This window comes from Pipra filicauda, unplaced genomic scaffold, assembly GCF_003945595.2.
Source record: "Pipra filicauda isolate LSUMZ 115617 unplaced genomic scaffold, ASM394559v2 scaffold37_size4185640_pilon, whole genome shotgun sequence".
NCBI lineage: Eukaryota > Metazoa > Chordata > Aves > Passeriformes > Pipridae > Pipra > Pipra filicauda.
Window position 1 is genome coordinate 3,317,382 of NW_024104509.1, and position 19,303 is coordinate 3,336,684.

General features: G+C 42.9%; 2 protein-coding genes across 5 annotated transcripts in view; both read left to right on the forward strand.

Moving 5' to 3' along the window:
- The first annotated feature begins 460 nt into the window (after window positions 1-460).
- On the forward strand, window positions 461-9,090 carry ARL14EPL (ADP ribosylation factor like GTPase 14 effector protein like). Of its 3 annotated transcripts, none has more exons than XM_027752158.2 (6): window positions 461-733; window positions 2,777-2,833; window positions 5,243-5,405; window positions 6,262-6,381; window positions 8,283-8,422; window positions 8,789-9,090. In XM_027752158.2, exons 4-6 carry the CDS (start codon window positions 6,271-6,273, stop codon window positions 9,009-9,011), a joined length of 474 nt encoding a protein of 157 aa, XP_027607959.1. In that variant the 5' UTR covers window positions 461-733; window positions 2,777-2,833; window positions 5,243-5,405; window positions 6,262-6,270; the 3' UTR covers window positions 9,012-9,090. The 3 variants fall into 3 exon arrangements, with proteins under 3 accessions (XP_027607959.1, XP_039240777.1, XP_039240778.1); XM_039384843.1 differs by having other exon boundaries at window positions 461-724; XM_039384844.1 differs by having other exon boundaries at window positions 470-555.
- Window positions 9,091-17,930: 8,840 nt separating this feature from the next.
- COMMD10 (COMM domain containing 10) overlaps window positions 17,931-19,303 on the forward strand; it is a 101,187-nt gene continuing 99,814 nt past the window's right edge. The window contains exons 1-2 of one of the 2 annotated variants that reach the window (XM_039384842.1): window positions 17,931-17,974; window positions 18,369-18,459. In XM_039384842.1, the coding sequence (XP_039240776.1) occupies window positions 17,946-17,974; window positions 18,369-18,459 (120 nt within the window). In that variant the 5' untranslated portion in view covers window positions 17,931-17,945. Of the gene's footprint in view, window positions 17,975-18,120; window positions 18,223-18,368; window positions 18,460-19,303 lie in introns of those variants that run through there. The other variant, XM_027752164.2, reaches the window with a different exon arrangement.

The window sequence follows — 19,303 nt, forward strand, 5'->3', positions numbered from 1 at the left end:
GGGGTCCTGGCTACTGCAAAAATTACCTTGTTAATGGCTGGAACCAGGCCTATTAAAATAGATGTCTAGTATTTCTGGCCTATTAAAATAGACTTCGATAGTAAGAAACCAAACCAAAAATTAAAACATCGCCATTCCCCACACATTCCCTTTTTCCCAGGCTCATCTTCATTCCCAACTCTTCCACTTCTTCCTGTGGAGCAGCCCAGCGAGAAGAAGGAACGGGGGCTGGGGTCAGTCCATAACCACTCCTCGCTCGCACTCCGTCCCGCTCCTCACGCTGTTTTCCTGCTCCAGGGTCCCTCCTACAGGCCGCAGTTCCTCCAACGAACACCATCCACCTGCTCGGCCCTGCGAGCCCCCGCCCCGGTCACTCACCTCGGCGCTCGCACCGTTGTTCCTCCCTTTGCGGTTTCCCCCTCGCCCCCCTGCCCGCCCGGCGGTTTTGCCGTTTCCCCAGCGGGTTTTCTGCGGGGCGCCGCCGGCTCGGCTGACGGCTCAGGCCGCGCAGAGCGGAGAGTGCGCCAAGAGGCAGCGCTGGGGCCGCTCCACAAGGTGCGAGGAACACCGGGGAAAGCCGGGAAGGAGCGGCGAGGCAGGCGAGTGCGGGCGGAGCGTGTGCGAGCCGAGAGCGCCAGCGGCCCCCCGCGGCCGGGACGGAGCAGGGAAGGGCGGGGATCCCGCCCGGGGACCGCCCTGGTCCCGGTGGCAGCAGCGCTGTGGGGTGAGGGAGGTAGGAACGTGCCCCCGCTGCCGAGGCAGCTCTGTGGACACGGGCCATGGGGGTGATAAAACCGCAGCTCTGCTGTGGGCTCAGCCACACGGCGCGGGTCGGTGGGAGCGGCTGCGTTTGCCTGAGGGAGACACGGAGCCGGGCGAGGCACGGGGGGGAGCATTAACAGCGTTCTCTGGAGAAGGGGGATTTTTTTTCTGCCCCTTGTGCCTCACACAAGCCTTCCACACCCTCCTCTCCTCGCCATCTCGGCTACTGAAATCACCTCCCGCACTTCGTGTGCTTTTTCCCCGTCTGTTCCGCCCCTTGCCCACGGCCCGCAGGGGCTGTTGCTGATTTGAAAGAAAAACAAAGGAAGAGACAAGAGGCAGAAATACCTGATAAACTCAATTGTTTGGAAAAAATGAGGATGAGATGAGAAGGGGGCAAATTAGCTATCAAATTGTGAGGATCACCAGCTGTGGCCTCACGCTGTGTCAACATTGTAACAACGAAATCATAGAACTCCAAGGAACTGTTTTCCAGTGCGACAATAACATCACAGGTTAATTTTTTACACCGAAAAATGTGGTGTTTTTCTCTTCAGCTGCCCCATTTGTCTGGCTGCAGGAAGCTCAACAGAAATTCGACACATCTGCTCCCCCCTTTTCCCATCTCCCTTCCCACCAGTTGGGATATTTGTATTATATCTACCCATGTGAATTCACAGCCACGCGCTCATGGTGGGGAAGACTTGTCCCTGTAGGAACCCCACCAGCAGAATCAAGCTCTCTAAATGTCACCTAAGATTTTAATCCTTGTACATGTAGCCTAACACCCACCCAGTAAAAGCTACTTTGAGCTGATTGAAGGCTGTGTGTTATCATGTATGCCATGATAAACAAATATGACTCATGCACAAACAATTCAGGAAAAGGTCAGATACACGTGTACTTAGTAAAATGGAAGAAAATATTAAGCATAAGATAGTTTAATTGTAACGCATGTACCGATAGAGTTAATTCCTTTTTCTCCCTCATGTAGAATATGAAGAAATCAGAACCTTGGAAGAATATATGATAGTAAAAGCGGTTGTAGGGTTTTTGGTTTTTGCTTGTTGTTTGTATGAGTACCTTGGAGATTGTGATTTTTTTTTCTCTTGAGGGATTTCTGTTTCTTTTTCACAGCAAAAAAACCCCAACAAACTGTGGAACAAAATGAAGGAGTGTTTAGTAGCATTTATATCACCTAACTAAGTTCTGTTGCTAGAATGCTACATCAGCTTTTGGTTTTAAAAGTTCTTGAAGGGAAAGAAAGTAGTATTGTAAATAATAAATCTCTTGCTCTCGGACTGAGTTGTGAAATACCTCAGGGAATCGGTGGATACAGCTGATGAAGACAAAAAGACATGCTGGACTATTTGTCTAAGCCACAACAGGAGAGTTTATATGACTTGACAATTTTAGGTGCTTATTAGGATTAAGGTGTGTTCTAGAGAAGCATAATGAGAGCCATTAGTGATTGTAGGATGCTGAAAATTGGCATCTAGAGGGATCAGGAGGAGACTGAGTTGTCTGCACTAACGCAACAAATAAACTGGAAAGGCAGCAAGCTGAACCATGAGGTTGCATGTCACTTTAGTTATCGGGGAGTGTGTTTATATATTGACTTTTGGAAACAGTGAATAGAATCCAGAACATTTTGTCAAGAATGGTAAAACATTTCTTTACTTCATCCATGTTCTAAAAATATCTCTTTTTTTAAAAAAAAACCTTAAAATGAAAAAAATGCAGTGGTTTATTACAGTTTTTTTTTTACTTAGCTCTAAGGGGGAAAAAAGGCGCTAAGAAATACATTTGCTCTATTTTTCACAGATGCAAATGAGAAATGAGGACTCATTCCAGTTTACAGAATTTCTCTATTTCCATTCTTTGTGCTAAGTACTATTTACATGCCATAATTAATGAGACAGAAAGTGTGAGGTCCTATAAGACAGTTACCTGGTATTGTCTTCAGCCTTCTTCTCTGGGGAGCTCTAGTTTGATTATTTGTCTTCTGTTTCAGTCACTCTGGGACTGATTGTGCAGCAGTAAATCTACACTGTGCCATCCCCTCTCCTTGGTAAGTACAATTTAAAATTATGGAGAACCTCCTATCTCTCATGTTGGCTGCTCTGAACTGAATATACACCCTTCAGAACTGCATATTTTCAGAAGGTAAGTCTGGCAGGTCTCTTCTGCCTCTTGCATGACAATCAGAAGATGCAAATGATGTTATAATTAACTCTTACACTTCAGCTACAGGATCCTTCACAGATACAGCAGAAAGTCTCTGGGTTTGAGAGGGAGAACTCAGGAGGATTTGTCTTATTTTACTGGGGGAGGGATGTATTTGCTCCTCTGGATCCTGTCACACAATAGGCCATTGCTCTGTCACCATGTTTGTCAGTTTTTAGGGAAACTAGCTGAGTTATAAGGGATGAGACCCATTTCTTCATCTAATCTGTGTTTCCTAGCTCACTTCAAGGCTGTCTTCTAAACATACATGCACATTTGGGGCTTGAGAGAAGGCACAGACTAGATGGTAAATGGTCTTTCCACGTCTTTACAGCTTAGTTGATCCTAAGAAAGATTAATTTATTCCCATTCCTAATTTGAGTGGCACAAGATGGCCTATAGAAATTCCAAGATGTGTACTTGAATGTGCCACAAACCTGAGTGCTGCTTCCTGAGCCCACAGACATCTCTGCAGAACTAGGCTGTGAGGAAGATGGGACTGCTGCAATAGGCCAGTTAAATCCATGTGGGAATAGGGAGATTAAAACCACAGGGACTGCATCTTATCTTGCACTGGTGAAGGTGATGAACGTGCTTTCATATCTCAGATGGAACCGCTCCAATGGCACAAACAAATATAACTTGAAAACAATGTGCATTCACTCTGGCAAGCCCTGCAGAGACACTAGCTTAAGGCTGCTGATATCAGGCAGCTTGAAGTGTCTAGTATGCAAGTCACCACATTTTATATTTCCCAGAATATTCTGTGTTGGAAGGGATCCACTCATCAGCTGAAATATTTAGCTGTGTAATCTGCAAGGATCATAAATAGAATATTAAATCCTTGAAAGAGCAGATACAGGAAAATATTTCTTATATGAGAATCACAAACAAATGCAGTTCCTTCCAAATCCCAACATCTTCTGAATCTGTTCTCTGAGCAGAAACATCTGTGTCATGGGTAAGACTCTTTTAATACAGCACAGATTCTGATTTTCTTCCTTCCTTAATCTACTTTTAGCCTTGTCAGCTGTTTCAAGGCTCTGCTGAAATTGCCGGTTCTTAGCCATATGCTGTAGCCACAGTGGGATATTGAGCTGTGGATGATCACCTCCAAGAAGTACTTACTGTACGCAAAAAGCGTGGGAGAACACAGGTTTTGGTGGAGAAACAGTGCACTTGATGCTTGTCCTCAGAGTTGAAATTATTATGGAAGAGATGAGTGTCAAATGCATTGCCCCTGGATTATCAGTACAGTCAAACCAAAAGCAGTAGATAAAACCCCTCTGTTTCAGGGCCAAGAATATTTTCCTTTGGATAATCAGGTTCTGCAAACGTGATAGTGGATGTCTGAGTCTCCCTCATTTCCCTATCCCCCTTCAGAACACACTACGGAAGGTAATTAGTCTGTGAATTTCTGAATTTCTGAAATTTGCGCACTTTCCTAGTCATATTCTACTTCATTTTTTTGGTATCGTTCCTGTGATTAAAATTCAATACTATATATTTACAGTGTATATGGAGACAGAAATGTGCTACGTTCTTCGTGTAGGATATTTTTGCTGAGGTGCAAGGGTATTGGGAACACATATTTGGAACAAGACACTTGTTCTTTTTTGTCAGTATTTAAAATGAGGCCTCTGATTTTGGGTGTTTGGTTCCAGATAACTGCTAGAACCTGGTTGCCAAGGGTGTAGAATTTTTACACAGCAGAGGACATGCAAGAATTCTGCCTGCTTACACTGGTAGCTGCTGATGGCTGTTCTGCTCCTGAACCATGCATACTGTAATATAACAGGCATGGATGATGATCATGCGTACTCATAAAGTGCTTTAACAACGTATGGTTGGACATAAGAGGAGATGTAGGAAGCAAACCCTTACCAGGACTTCAACTTGGGTGCAAATGAAGAGCAATACTCACCTTCTCTGGAGTGGTGCCCTTCATTCTTGTTTCATTTATGGACCACTAGCAAATTTCCAGTAGGAATGCAGCTCCTCCATACAGCAAATATTAACTACCTGATAATAGATTTCCTTTTCTAATCCTGAAATGATACCCAAGTCCCAGGACTAAAAGTGATGTTATATTGTGAATGGTGCCACATCTGTCTTTCTTCAGGCCACTGAAGAGGAAAAAGGGAAACCCTCTCCGAAACAGGCTGAGGGCTGTTCTTTTCACTTCTTAAAAAAAAATTCCCTCCTGTTACTGCAAGGTCTCTCCCTTCTCATTCCTATTCCCACTTCCTTGCAGGAAGTGGCTGCAACAGAAGAAACTTAGAGCTTGGACTCCTGTTTCTGTTAGAGAGGTTCTGGCCCTTTGACAGTGGTGAAATGAAGATCTTTGGGACAGGGTTTGGACAGCAGTTCTGAAGTGCAGAGTAAACTGACAGAGACCACTGTGCTACCTTTCAGAGGTAATGGGAGAAACTGGGCAGCAACTGGGGAAGAGTTGGACGAACTCCAAAAATCTTAAATATTTCTGGTTGTGTTTGTGGTTAAAATCTGGGGCACCGGAACTGCATATATTGCATAAAAAGTTTTAACTATGTTCACAAGGTGGGTAAAAAGAAGTAGCTACCATCCATCCTGAACAGCTACCACCACCATTTCTGTGTTGACAGCAGAGAGGTGATGGATGACATTTGCAGGATAGACTCACAGAACCCGTGGTCCTCCCTGGGTACTTTGAAAGCAGAGCGATGCACTTTTTTCTATTAAACCTACAAGTTACACATTTTGTTTCTTTTTTAAAAATTAGATGTTTCGCGAAACATCTAAATGAGATTTAAAAGCCAAGATTTAAAAGCTTACTTCTAGTCCGCTGGTTGAAATCTTCAGGAGGAAAACTGAATCCACCTGGAAGCCTGGCTGCTGTGGACGCGGCCCCGCAGTGTCACCTGCTGGTGAACGCGGGCACTGCGGGCCCCGCGGCATTCCCGGCGTGTGCTCCGTGCGGACACAGCTCCGCACCCCCCGGCAGAAACACAGGGCAACATCCCTTCGATTTCTGGGTCATTTAAACGCAAGGACATTTACTTAAGGAATTACGGAGTGGCTTGGGTGATACAGCTTTTGTATATGCTCGTTATATTATCGTAACACGGTTTTAAAATCTAGGCTGTTACTGAGCCACATTTTGTTCTGAATTTTATCTTGGTCATTAATCCATAAAAGCCTAGTACGGATATCACCTGCTTGTCTTAGAACCTTAAATTACAAGTCTGTGTATACTATTGTATATGTCTAACACATATGTATGTATTTCACAAGGGTGCTCAAATGAGTGATCTTGTGGAAGAAAACTGCAAAGAAAGCTATTCTTCCCAGGAAACACCTGCAGAAGAAAATGTCTCTTCTGCTGAGGCCTGCTCAATAGGACACAAAAAACTGGTATGACTTCTCCAGTACTATTTTATTATCAAGATAATTACCATTGCCTTCACTTTCTTCAATCGTTACAAAAATAAAAAGCTGGAGTCAAGAGGGAAATATCAGTAATAACAACAGTGAAATAAATCAAGTTTGCAGTGCAGTGATTCAGAGGGCTAAGAGCACTTCTAAACTCAAATGAAACTGTAAATAGGGAAATAGGAGAGTAATCTTAGAGGGAGGACAATCTCCATAGCTTATTATTTGTTTCCAACTTAGAATTGTGTAATTTATGGTCATGGAGAATGATGATGCTGAATATCTACCCTGGACTCCAAAGCATAACTGTCTGAACAATGTAGGTACGTGAGATTGCTCTGTAGGTTTTCCAGGGGGTGCAACTGAAGGTGCACAGCATCAACCACCTCAAAAACAAGTGCACTCAAGTGCACAGATATTCTAAATCACTGTGTCAGCAGATTGGACTGAACTGCCACTGCTTTCCACATGAGAAGCAATGAAAGTGCTCAGTTTTTTGTGGAAAATCACTGTGGACTCTGAAAGGAATGATACCTTCCAGGGCAGCTGAGAGGTGGCAAGGCAACTGCATTTACCTAAGAGGAGAAAAGATAAATTTGTATGTATTTTTGTGCCTTTACATAATGGCAAGTCTGGATCCCTTTCCCCACCCACGGCGTGGGGGAGCCCAGTTCTAGTTCCATCTCCATCTGAAGAACCATTCCGACGTCTTGAGGGATGGGGAAAGGGAACTCCAGCACTAGGGGTTTCTCAGGCCCTGAGCCTGGAGGGGAGAGGTGCCCCCCCCTCCCTCCACGCACGTGTCCCCATGGCAGGCACAGAGACAGCACACCGGGCGTGGAGAGGAGGCAAGAGAGAGTTTATTGCTGGGGATGTTACATTTATAGGGTTTAGGAGGATTCACAAAGTAACCAATTAGAAGTCTCAAGGGGCTTACAGGAACACCCAATCACAGGAAGGGGTTAACAAGGTCCAATGAAACACCTTAGGACATCTTCCCAGGACATTCCTGAGATAACACTACCGTGGGGGGTCTTGGGAAGAAGAAACACGTGTTTGCAAAGAGACCACCAAAAGCCATTTTAAGATATGTTTAAACAACAGTTTTCCCATATAATGCAGGTTTAGTGCCACAGGCAAGCATATGGTCAAAGTCTACAGTCATTGTCCAAGGGGAAATTGTTTCCTTAGACACAACTGTTAACATACCTGGGCTAAGTGGAATAGTAATACATAGATATAATGTTTTAACTTCCAAAAGTATTCAGCAGTTTTAGCTAATTTCAAACATAAAGTTCATACAATTGGAAGGAAAATGCTTCCTCCTATTTCTCAGAAAATTACGCTGTGGGGTTTTTTTGTTTGTTTGGTTTTTTTTTTTTTAATTTGTTTTTTTCCTATACTTCTCACCTGTGCAAATGCTTCCTTACTGTATTAGACATTTTCCTTGCCCCCACATTGTTTGAACAGAGATGATTTCTAGGCATCTGATGGAATAGTGAAGATAAGAATGAATCCATTTGAGATGGTTATAATCATAGTACTTGTTTTTACATTATAGATGAAGTTGAAGAACAAAACATAAATCTGCCTCTCACAAGACAACTTGCAAACTCTATACCACTGTACCACAGCCATGTATTCAGAGTCATGGTTGTTCCATCTCCTGTCAGGATGTACAGTTGGTAAAAGGAATACTCAATTAACAGTTAGACAAGCAAACATTTTAAACAATATGATCTTAGTTGCTTCCTTTTCCAACCTGTGTATGTTATCAAGAATATTAATTTTAATATTATTCAAAAGCCAGTGAGGACACTTGGTAGCTAATAAATATATTTTTCAGTTGTACTGATTACAAACTTTCTGGGTTTTTTTTATAGCAAAAACTTGAGAAACAATTAAAATGCTTAGCCTTTCAAAATCCAGGACCTCAGCTAGCTGACTTCAATCCTGAAACTAGGCAGCAGAAAAAGAAAGCATGCGTGTCACAGATGAAGAAAAATATTTTTTATGAGTCCAAGTAAGATTGCTAATTTATTACATACTTTACTTTACAAAAGGGCTAGTATGCTGTTTACTGAATCTAAATGAAATTAATCAAAGCATTATTTTTTTGCAGAGAGATTTCTTATTACACATGAAAGCTGTGTTGTGAATACCAGATTTTTCTGTGTGATTTAAGAGAATTTTTATATACTTTTTTGGCATTCTTCTTTTAATACTAATGGTGGTTGCAATTGGGATATAGTGCTGGTATTTCATTATGCTGTGAGTTTGTTAAAGAGTAAATACTTGTTCCTGTTCAGATATTGTCCACTTTTTTTTGGTTTAGTCTCTGAATGTGTTGAAACTTTCTCTAAGAATCACTTTTTGTTCTTTCTCACAGATTTACAAAGAAGTATGACAAACATGGCAAGCTGCTTTGTAATGACATTGATTTGTGTGATTGCTTGGAAATGGACTGCCTGGGTTGCTTCTATCCTTGCCCCAAATGTAATTCAAACAAATGTGGACCAGAATGTCGCTGTAATAGAAAATGGGTTTATCATACAATTGAGACTGAATCTGGGAATGTGATAAGTGTGCTGCCATTTTTTGTCCCTGACTGATTATATTCTGTTAGTTTTTATGCCTGAGCAATGTTCTTTTTCTGTCATGTTTTATTAAAGTAAATCTTGGTTTTATGAATTGTCTCTACTCAAGTATCTGGCAGGGGTTCTTGTGCTTCTTTATTGCTGCCTACCTAGCAAACTTTAACCTTCCCCATCGAGTAAAAGTGTATGTTCCATTCTTCCTCATGTTTGTGAGCTCTGCTGAGGCCCCTAGTCAGTCCTTTCTAAATCTTGATTTTCTAAAATTAAAGGTATCAGGACTGCTGTGGAAAGATAATTTTCTTAACCTGGGAAGATGAACCACATTACTTGTAATGAGGGGTTTTCTGCTGATTTCTCTACTTGTTCATTTACTCAGATGTGTGACACAGCTCTTTCTTTTGTGAAAACCAGTCTGAGTGTCTTTTCCTTTTGATGCACTCATGCCTTGTATAGATGAGGCAGGAGTCATTTGAGGTATCACTGCTCTTTGAAACTTGGTCAGTACTTTCCATGTTCCTCTGTATCTAAAGCAGAGGAGATTGGAAACAACTGTATTTCTTTCCTGCTGCCCAGGCTGAAAGACTGAAACCAACATGTTCAGTCAGCACTTGGTTTTTTTTACAGCATTTGGCACATTAAGCCTTTACCAGTCAGTTATTATACAGCTAAACAGATTGTATATTTTTCCTTCTGGACAGAAAAGTCTCTTCAGTTCCAGGAGTTTCCTCTCCATGCAAGACATTACAGATTTCAAATAGCATGACTTACACCCAGTAGTCTTATGAGGTAGGTCTTTTCATTCATGATGGGTGCTCACACCCTTTTTGAGGAGTGAAAGTCCCTTTGGATCTTAAAGGGGAGAAGGCTGCAGATGGTTGCAAGTGATTTCCAGGCGCATGCTGCTAGCAGGGGAATCATTCCTTGGGCCTAGTCCTTCCTGTTCTTCAGGAGACCCTCCCAACTCCGAATGTGGCAACACTTTTCTCCCTTACAAGAGGCCATTCTCTGTGGACAAAAACCTCCTGCTCCAAGGCAACAACAACCGCAGGAAGGTTGGGGAAGAGTGCCTGGAAAGCTGCCTGGTAGGAAAGAACCTGGGGATGCTTGTTGACAGCCAGCTGAACACGAGCCAGCAGTGTTCCCAGGTGACCAAGAAGGCTGAGGGCATCCTGGTTTGTACCAGCAATAGTGTGTCCAACAGGACCAGGAAAACGACCATCCGCTTGTACTCAGCAGTGGTGAAACCACTCCTTGAATCCTGTGTCCAGTTTTGGGGCCCTCACTAAATAAGACACTGAGATGCTGGAGCTTGTCCAGAGAAGGGCAACAGGTCTGGTGAAGGATCTGAAGCACAAGTCTGATGATGAGCAGCTGAGGGAGCTGGGGTTGTTTAGACTGGAGAAAAGAAGTCTCAGGGGAGATCTCATCACTCTCTACAACTACCTGAAAGGAGGTTGTAGCCAGGTGGGGGTCAACCTATTCTTCCAGGTAACAAGTGAGAGGACAAGAGGAAATGGTCTCAGGTTGCAGCAGGGGAGGTTTAGATTAGATAGTAGGAGAAGTTTCTTCACTGAAAGGGTAGTCAGGCATTGAAATAGGCTGCCCAGGGAAGTGATGGAATCACCATCCCTGGAAGTATTCAAAAGGCATATGGATATGGCACTTGGGGACATACTTTAGTGGTGAATACAGTGGTGCTAACTTAACAGTTGGACTTGATGATCTAAGAGATCTTTTCCAACCTAAACAATTTTATGATTCTATGAAAACTTCCTGTACAAAAAAAAAAAAAAAGGAAAAAAAAAAGAAAAAAAAGAAATTAATAGGAATAATATTTTCTATTAAATAGAGTAGTTAAAGTAGTTAAATAAAGTAGTTAAAACATTTGGTAATTGGATCTAGTGGTATTCTCTCATACACCTCACTGGTCCCAAAGTATCCTTTGATTTCTGCCAGGAGTTCAGATAGCCCATATCATCTCTGAGCTAAAATACTTAAGGTAGGTGGAAATCCTGCCAATGAGTGGGGAGTTAGGGATTGGTTTCTTGTTCCAGATGTGCCATAGACTCATTCTTGACTTGATGGAACCAACAGCTCTTCAAGAAGATGAAGTGGATTTAAATCAACAGGAAGATGGCAGCATTCCTTTGACATAACCTCAAGATCTGAAATGGACAGGTTTGAATTAGTTTCTCTTTCTTTCCACTTAAAGGCAAAAACCTAAGTAGTTTCTCATGTGGATTCCTGTGGTAAGGCTAGATATTACATTTTTTGAGTAATGTGGTTAAACCCAGATTGGTGTAAATCTCATCACTGAATTAATTTGTGTTACTTTGTGGTTTTTAATAGGGATTGTGACTCAGTCATAGCCTAATGCAAAGTATAAGAGAACTCCATCACAAACACACTTAGTGCAACCTTCAAAATGGAGAACAAAACCTGAAAAAAACAAAGGTGAGAGCCAAGATAAGCATAAAGAATTAAAAGGATGTTACAGAGGCAGTTCTTCTGTGGTTTGAGAATGACTGAGTTGTTGCAATGGTCCTGCTAACTTTTTCCTCAGTTCCAAATGATCAATTGACAGTGCACAAGTATAATCCCTACTAAGGCAGATGTAAATGGGGAAGAAAAAAACATGTTATACATATTTGTATGTGGATTGTGAAAGTCAGTGGTAGATACAAATAACAACACAGTGTCCATATCTGATAGTTTTTTAGGTAATTACATAATGCCACAGTGCACAACATTGTGGTTTTAAATAAAACCTCTTACGAGAAAAGACAGAGAACATTTCTTAGTCTCTTGTGAAACTAGTTATGCTCCAGATGACAACAGATTATCTTACACCTTATAAATCAGTCTAAACAGAATATGATTTTCCCTAGGGAATAAGTTTGCTTTAGAAAACTGTTTAAAATAGGGGGAATCAGATCAATTAACTGTTCTATAAGGTCTGTTAGTCCTTTTCTCTCCCCCCATTCTACCCCTCCCTAGACTATGCAAGCTAAACAGTTTGTGATGCTGTGAATTTACTTTGCCTGTCTTTTCCATGTTCAAGTGGCTGCTTTGCTCAGGCTACCAGTGATCTCTTTGTGGCTTAAGGAACGATGACGGTACAGATACATATTAAACTACTCCCTAGCTAAGATACTGTCACTAAGTCTCTTCCCTAAAAATTGATTAAGCTTGTTTAATGTGAATTCATTGTGTCTTCCACTGTATTTGCCTTACTTACAATCATTGTTTATCTGGAAGGAGATATTCACCCTCTGCTTTATTAGATGTTATTACTACAAAGCAATCAATTTCATGGAAATGAATAGTGTGCTCCCACATGTTTGGGTTTGGGTTTTTTTTATGTAGATAAAGATGGTTCTTCCCCTACTAGGCTCCTATGTGCTTGGGCATTGTCTTTTTAGAATCCTGTTGATTCCAAAGGCTGCACTGTGCATCTCCTGCTATTTACAAATTGAAAACTCAGAAAATCAAATAAGAGCTATGCACAGCATTTTGTTGTTTGCCTCCATTGCCCTGAGTCAGGCTTTGAGCCAGAATGTCTGTACTTTTCTATACCTGAAGCTGACACAGCTTTGAGGAAAAAAACACAATACCTGTCTTTTGATATTGCACTGGATACTTACAGCTGCTTCTAAAACAATGGACAATTTAAAGGAAATACTAATAAAAGTATTAGCATGTGACTCAGAAGAGGCAAAGGCAAGGGCCATTAAATAGTACAACTTTTAAGATGTGAAGGTTTGCTAAAGACTACAAACATCCAAGGCTTTATCAGATAAGTTAAGCATTGGGAGTTTTGAATAAGGTAGACCAAAGGTGTATTGGGGCACAAAGCTGACTAGCTAGCCAGCTGTAGCAAGGCCCCCACTCCCTTATCTACCTCTGTTTCTGTGTGAATAAATGGGAAAAATGATGCTGATTTTCTCTCGCTCAGTGTTTACAAATCCTTCATTAAATGTTCCACAGTTAAAAATTGTATAACATAGTACTTCTGAAACACAGACTAGGAATACAGTAGAACTGTAAAACAACAGGCAGAAAATGGAAATCTTTTTTCCCAAAGTTCCCAAATTTGATATGAAAAGTGTTATGGGATTCCTGTCCAAATGGGACTTAATGTTAGGTAACTCCAGTAAACCACATGGTATTTAATTTACCTTCAGTGCTTTAAAAAAAAAAAAGAATGATCAGTCATGGGAGAAGTCAGATCTGTGGTTCCTGAGATACAGTCACAGCCCAAAACCACTAAACAGTTTCTCCTCGCTTAAAATGGACTTCTGCATATGGCAAGGTGCCATTCAATCCCCCTGCATTATTAAAGTGTTAAAAAAAAATACACTTTGAACTCTTTTCCAGCCAATTTTTGTGATCCTTTTAAACATTGCCTATTAGAGCACAATTGAACTTTCTCTATATCTGTCCATACCAGGGTAGAATACAGATTTGATTCACTTCAGGGGAAAAAAAGATGGACTAAAGAAATATAGATTAATACTTTCTGAATAAATATTCAAATATCCTTAGACGCACATTTACACCAAATGCATTACAGTTGCTGCAGTTCTGTTGAGTTGGCGTGGCAGGATGGGTTGATGCAGGGAGAGCAGCCTACCTCAGCTTCAGCAAGGCTTTTGACAGTGTCTCCCATAACATCCTCGTAGGTAACCTCAGGAAATGTGGCTTGAATGGACAGAGGAGGTGGATCAAGAACTGGCTGAATGGCAGAGCTCAGAAGGTCATGACAGTGGAATAGAATCCAGTTGGAGGCCTGTAGTCAGTGGTGTTTCCCAGGGATCACTACTGGGTCTGGTCTTACTCAGCTTTTTCGTCAAAAGCCTGGATGAAGTAATAGAATGTACCCTAAATAAGGCTGCTGATGATACAAAACTGGGAGGAGCAGCTGGTACACCTGAAAGCTGTGTTGCCTCAGTAGGACCTTGGTAGGCTGGAGAATTGGGCGTAGAGAAACCTAATGCGGTTCAACAAGGGCAAATGTAGTGTCCTGAACCTGGGGAGGAATAACCCCAAATATTACAGGTTGTGGGGGCAAGTCTATTAAAGGACAGCTCTGCAGCTCAGCTTCTGCAGAGAGGGACCCAGGAGTCTTGATGGGTGACAAGTTGACCATGAGCCAGCAGTGTGCCCTTGTGGTCAAGGGGCAAATGGTATACTGGGGTACATTGGGAAGAGTGGAGCAGCAGGCTGAGGGAGGTGATCCTCTCCCCTCTAGTCGGCCTTAGTGAGAACTCATCTGGAGTGCTGTGTCCAGTTCTGTGCTTCTTAGTACAAGAAAGATAGGGAGGTACTGGAGAGGGTCCAGCAGAGGTCACAGAGATGATGAGCGATCTGGAACATCTCTCTTATGAGGAGAGACTGTGAAAGCTGGACCTGTTTAGTCTAGAGAAGACTGAGAGGGGATCTCATTAATGCATATAATTATCTCAAGGATGGGTGCCAAGAAGATGGTGCCAGACTCTTTTCAGTGGTGCACAGAAACAGGAGGAGGAGCAATGGACACAAACTAAAACACAAGAAATTTCATCTCAACATGAGGAAAAATTTATTTACATTGAGGGAAGCAGAACACCGGAACAGGCTTCCAGGGAAGTTGTGGCATCTCCTTCTCTGGAGACATTCAAACCCCACCTGGATGAGTTCCTCTGTCACCTACTCTAGGTGGCCCTGCCTTGGCAGGCCAGCTGGACTGGATGATCTCCAGAGGTCCCTAACAATTCTATGATTCTGTGAGTTTCTTAGCCAGTGATTGCAATATTGACTGTAGCTCTTCCTTTGACACATTACTCATGATCTCCAAACATTTTAAAACAAATTATGCATGTTTCAGTGGGCTATTTTGTTTCATCCCACTCTATTGGGAAAACTGAGATATCAAGTCTGAGCCAGCTGAAACTTTGAATGTCAGTGAGAACGTTATACTTGCATTTCATTAGCCATATAAAGATTTTGTGTCTTATAATTTGCAGAGGGCAATGCATCTCTTCTCCATCAGCCTGGCTCTGCAAAGCACTGTCCTTCTAACTCTACGCAGGTGCAAAGGTATGAATGCTGGTTCCTTACAGGATCGTATCTGTTTGTGTCATAATGGCATAAATTAAGGCCTGTTGTCCACACATGAATCTTCTCTATGCTGACAGATGCCTTTTATTAGCATAGGCTATCCAGCCCCGATTTCTATTCTGAAGAACCGCATCACCCAATTAAACTGATGACCTTCACATGACTGGTGAATGTTCATATATAACCACAAAAATAGCAAACAATGAACCAGCAGGTAGAACCAATAAACTAAGAGTTCCCTTGTCTCTTTCCAAGCAGAATCCAAGTAGTCCCAGTGATTGTAATGAGATTACATTCTGCAAACAGAAATAATGGCAGATTGTTTCATAATGGTAAAAGTCACAAACAGCAACAGAGGAGTATTTATTTCTGATTGATGTAATTTAACTGAAACACTTAGAACTTACATTACAAGAAAAGAAAACCAAAAAGACAAACAACTTTTTTCAATAATATTTCAAATCAATTCCTGCCACACAAATTTATAGCTTGCTAACTTCAATTGCTTAAGCCACTTGCAGGCCAAAAGTGAAAATTTAGGTCAAACATTACTGGTTTATTTTCACTGAGTTATAGGACAACTATTTAGTCATTACACATTGCCAGGAATATTGTCCAAATCAGATCTTGAAGAAGTTCAACATGTTCTTTTGTGTGCAGCTTCAAAAGTAAGGAAAAATTACAGGGATAAAAATGGCAGAAAAAGGCTTGAGCACAGACAAAACAGTGAAAAAAAAATATATACTTCAATTTCTAGAAATGCAAAGCAGGGGAAACTGAGCTTTTCAAGACTATTGTCAGGGAGCAAGATTACTAACATTTATCAGCAGCTAAATGCTCTGAAGTGTCACTCCCTGCTGCCTAACATTTTGTCGTGGGTGCTGAGCAGACTAATCCAAAAGCCCATACAACATCCATTCGCATGTCAAGTGGAACATTTTGAGTCAAAATATGTCTTACCTAGATGGATAGTTAAAACAACTGATAAAATACATTGTGTAGTATCATAAGCTCACTGAAAGAAACCTGTTTTTCACGTTGGAAAAGCGGGTCATGGATGCAAGTACAAATCAATAATAGGTGAATGGATTCATGAGAAGTATCAACTTTTTATAATTCTTTTTTCAGGTGCTAGAAAAGGTGCTAGGAAAAAAAATTATTTAATTTTGCACTTGACAGCACCTTGTCAGGTTAGCTTAATTATTTATTATTTCTGATTAGGTGCTCTCTTTCCTGTCTTTATGCAGTGAGTCTCTGAATACAGAATCATACAGGGTGGAAAAAGCCTCCAGAGTTCTTAAGTCAAACCTCCTTTGTGAAGCAGGCCCAGCTGGAGCAGGTTGCTCGGGATCCTGCCCAGATATGTTCTTAATGTTTGTTGTTTTGATGCAGCAAAATGTGAAAGAAAACACTTTAAAATAGGTCCAGGTTATAAAACCAGAGAATTGGCAGCAAACCTGAGTGGCGCATCCAATACCTGTATCAGCTGGAACTTTACAAAATAAGTATGCATATGTCTAGACTTCCAGCTGTCCTTGGCCATTTTGCCTGAACAAACTGTAAAAAATTCTATTCTCGGGAGAGATTTCCTAGAACAAGAAGTTACATTATTTTTTTTTCAGTGTGGAGCAAAACACTCATTTCTCTTTTCCAGCCAAGTAAATTTCTTGCAAGAATATTGTTTTTTTTTCATGTTTTATAAGAGTACAGAAAACCAGATGTTATAGTTGAATGTAATTGTGTTTAGTCCTAGAACAATAGCTTGAAAAATGTAACTGCCATTCATAACGATTGTGAGCCCCACTTCTGGTAAGAGGTATAGCACAAATATTGTTAAAGTCTCAGCTAGGAATTCTCTAGTTTAAAATTCCTGTTGGAGTACAGCCAGGCTTGTCACTTCCCCCTCTCCGCCCCCCCCCCCCCCCCCCCAAATTGCTTCTTTAGGCCGAGTGTACTTAAACAGACATTATCTTTTCAGATGTCCTGGTGATATTGAAATTAATCCCAGTGACAAATTCCCTTCAGTTCAACACAGGCAAGATTTCAGCATATATGTTTATAAAACATTTCTTCACAGTACCCTCAAAAAATTCCAACCTTTTCCACCTGCCTCTTGAGCCTACCATAATTTATTACTGTACAACTAACCCTTCATGACACACCTTATAAACCTTCACAGCCACATTCAAAAGCCTTTCAAGATTATTAAAACTTTTTGTTAGTTTCCTAGGAAAACAAGGTTTATACAGCCATGCTGCCTGTTCCTCTGTGTGCTCATCCCATTGTCTTTGAACACATTTTTCAATTTCAGCCAAATCTGATGGAAACTACAGGTCTCACAGGCATTGCATCCACTCGAGGTAATACCCTTGAAGTACAAACACACAGTCCAGTGCTGCTTCCCCCTGGGGCTTTAAACTTAATGGTTCTCTTCATGTGGCTTGACAACCTTGTACTTGGCCTGAAAAAAAGCATGGTGTGCTCTGTGCCTTACAAGGGCAGTTAAATGGCGTTTGACAGGGTGGCACTCTGGGCGTCGTACCTGGGCACAGGTGATTTGGGGAAGACAGCTGCTGTAGGTTCCACGGACTCTGTTACCGACAGGGTGGCAGCTTGCTATGACAAGAAAAGAATCGTGATGACAGGTGTTTTGGGGCTGTCTGTGCGCTCCCACACGGGAACAAAACGTCCCTGTGGACCTTTCCAGCTTTGAAGCTCCTGCAGAGCTGTGCAGGAAGTGCAGCCAGGAGCTGGCCAGGGGCAACCAGGGACAGGACGAGAGGACAGAGCCTCAAGCTGCGCCAGGGGAGGTTTCAGTTGGACATCGGGAGGAATTTCTCCACAGAAAGGATGACTAGGCTTTGGAATGGGCTGCCCAGGTAGGTGGTGGAGTGGCTGGACGTGGCACTTAGTGCCATGATCTAGTTGACAAGGTGGTGCTCGGTCACAGGTTGGACTCTGTGATCCCAGAGGTCTTTTCCAACCTAACTGATTCTGTGATTCCGTGGGTTCACGCTGCCCTCTCTGCGAGAGGAGCGGGGCGGAGGCGCTTGGCCCCGCCGGGCCGCCGTCGGGGGCGGGCCCGCGCCGCAGTCATGGCGGCGCCCGTGGTGCCGGAGAGCGACAGGTACCGGCGCTGCGGCTCCCCCGGGCTGCGCTGTCCCGGGCCGGGCGGGACAGGGCGGGGTAGGGCAGGGCGGGGCGGCTCCCGCCGCGGTGCTGGGACGCGGCAGGGACAGGGCCCCTCTGACCGCCCCCTGTCCTTCCGCGCAGCATCCGCAGGGCCGTGTCGCTGCTCAACGCCGTGGACTCCGGCCGATTCCCGCGGCTGCTCTCCCGCCTTCTCCAGAAGCTGCACCTGAAGGTTGGCGGGGCGCGGAGGGCCTGCGGGGCCGTGTCCCGCCGGGAGGGGCGGGAGCGGGGCCGGGCCCGGCGGCGCTGGGGCCGCGCGGCTGCGGGCGGAGCCTGATATTTCCTCGATTAGAGGATTTTAGGTCTTGATTTCATTCATCACTAATTTTTCAGAACTATTTCAGGTGGATTAAGTAAGAGCCGGTAACTACTGGCAGAAGGTGAATGGCGTGAGGGCGAGTGATGCTCGTAAATAACCCGAGGCCTCCTGGCGCCAGTGCCTCAGGGCGCTGTCAGGACACGCGAATTCCTTGGCCTTTGGCACAAACCACGCTCCTGCCCTCGCGAGTGTTGTCCACAAAAATCGGATTCGTTACCTTGTATGCAGCAAGCCAACAATTGCACACTCGAGAGAGACACTGATTGTTTATTTCAGAGTTGTGCAAGGCTGGGTGCCTGGTGGAATTTCACAAATCAAACACACCAACTATCAAAACTTTTTTACTATTTATACATTTTAGCAAACAAAGGAATTAGTGTTCCGTTGCCGCAAGTTACATAGTAGTCTTATTACTTCGTATCCTGTCTTCTATTGGTTAGTGATTCCATCGCTTCTCATGCTAATTAGTCCACATGCTCAGTCTCTTGCTTTTGGATCGGTGGGTTACTTGGGTCTGTGGCTGTGGGTCTGTGGTCGTGCTCTCCTGTTGCCAGAATTACCTTTTACCCGGTCGGAGTGGATTCCGCACGGTTGCTGAGTTGGCTTTGTTAGTTTCTTCCTTATCTTTGGAGTTCTGCCAAATGTCTTTGTGGACCCTAAATTCTGCATTTTTTGTATCCACTATCAGTGATACATC

Excerpts from the sequence above, each read along its gene's own strand:
- ARL14EPL (XM_027752158.2), top strand. The coding sequence starts at position 6,271 with ATGAGTGATCTTGTGGAAGAAAACTGCAAAGAAAGCTATTCTTCCCAG. Across the intron at positions 6,382-8,282 it reads CAATAGGACACAAAAAACTG|CAAAAACTTGAGAAACAATT; the intron begins GTATGACTTCTC and ends TTTTTTTTATAG. Across the intron at positions 8,423-8,788 it reads AATATTTTTTATGAGTCCAA|ATTTACAAAGAAGTATGACA; the intron begins GTAAGATTGCTA and ends TCTTTCTCACAG.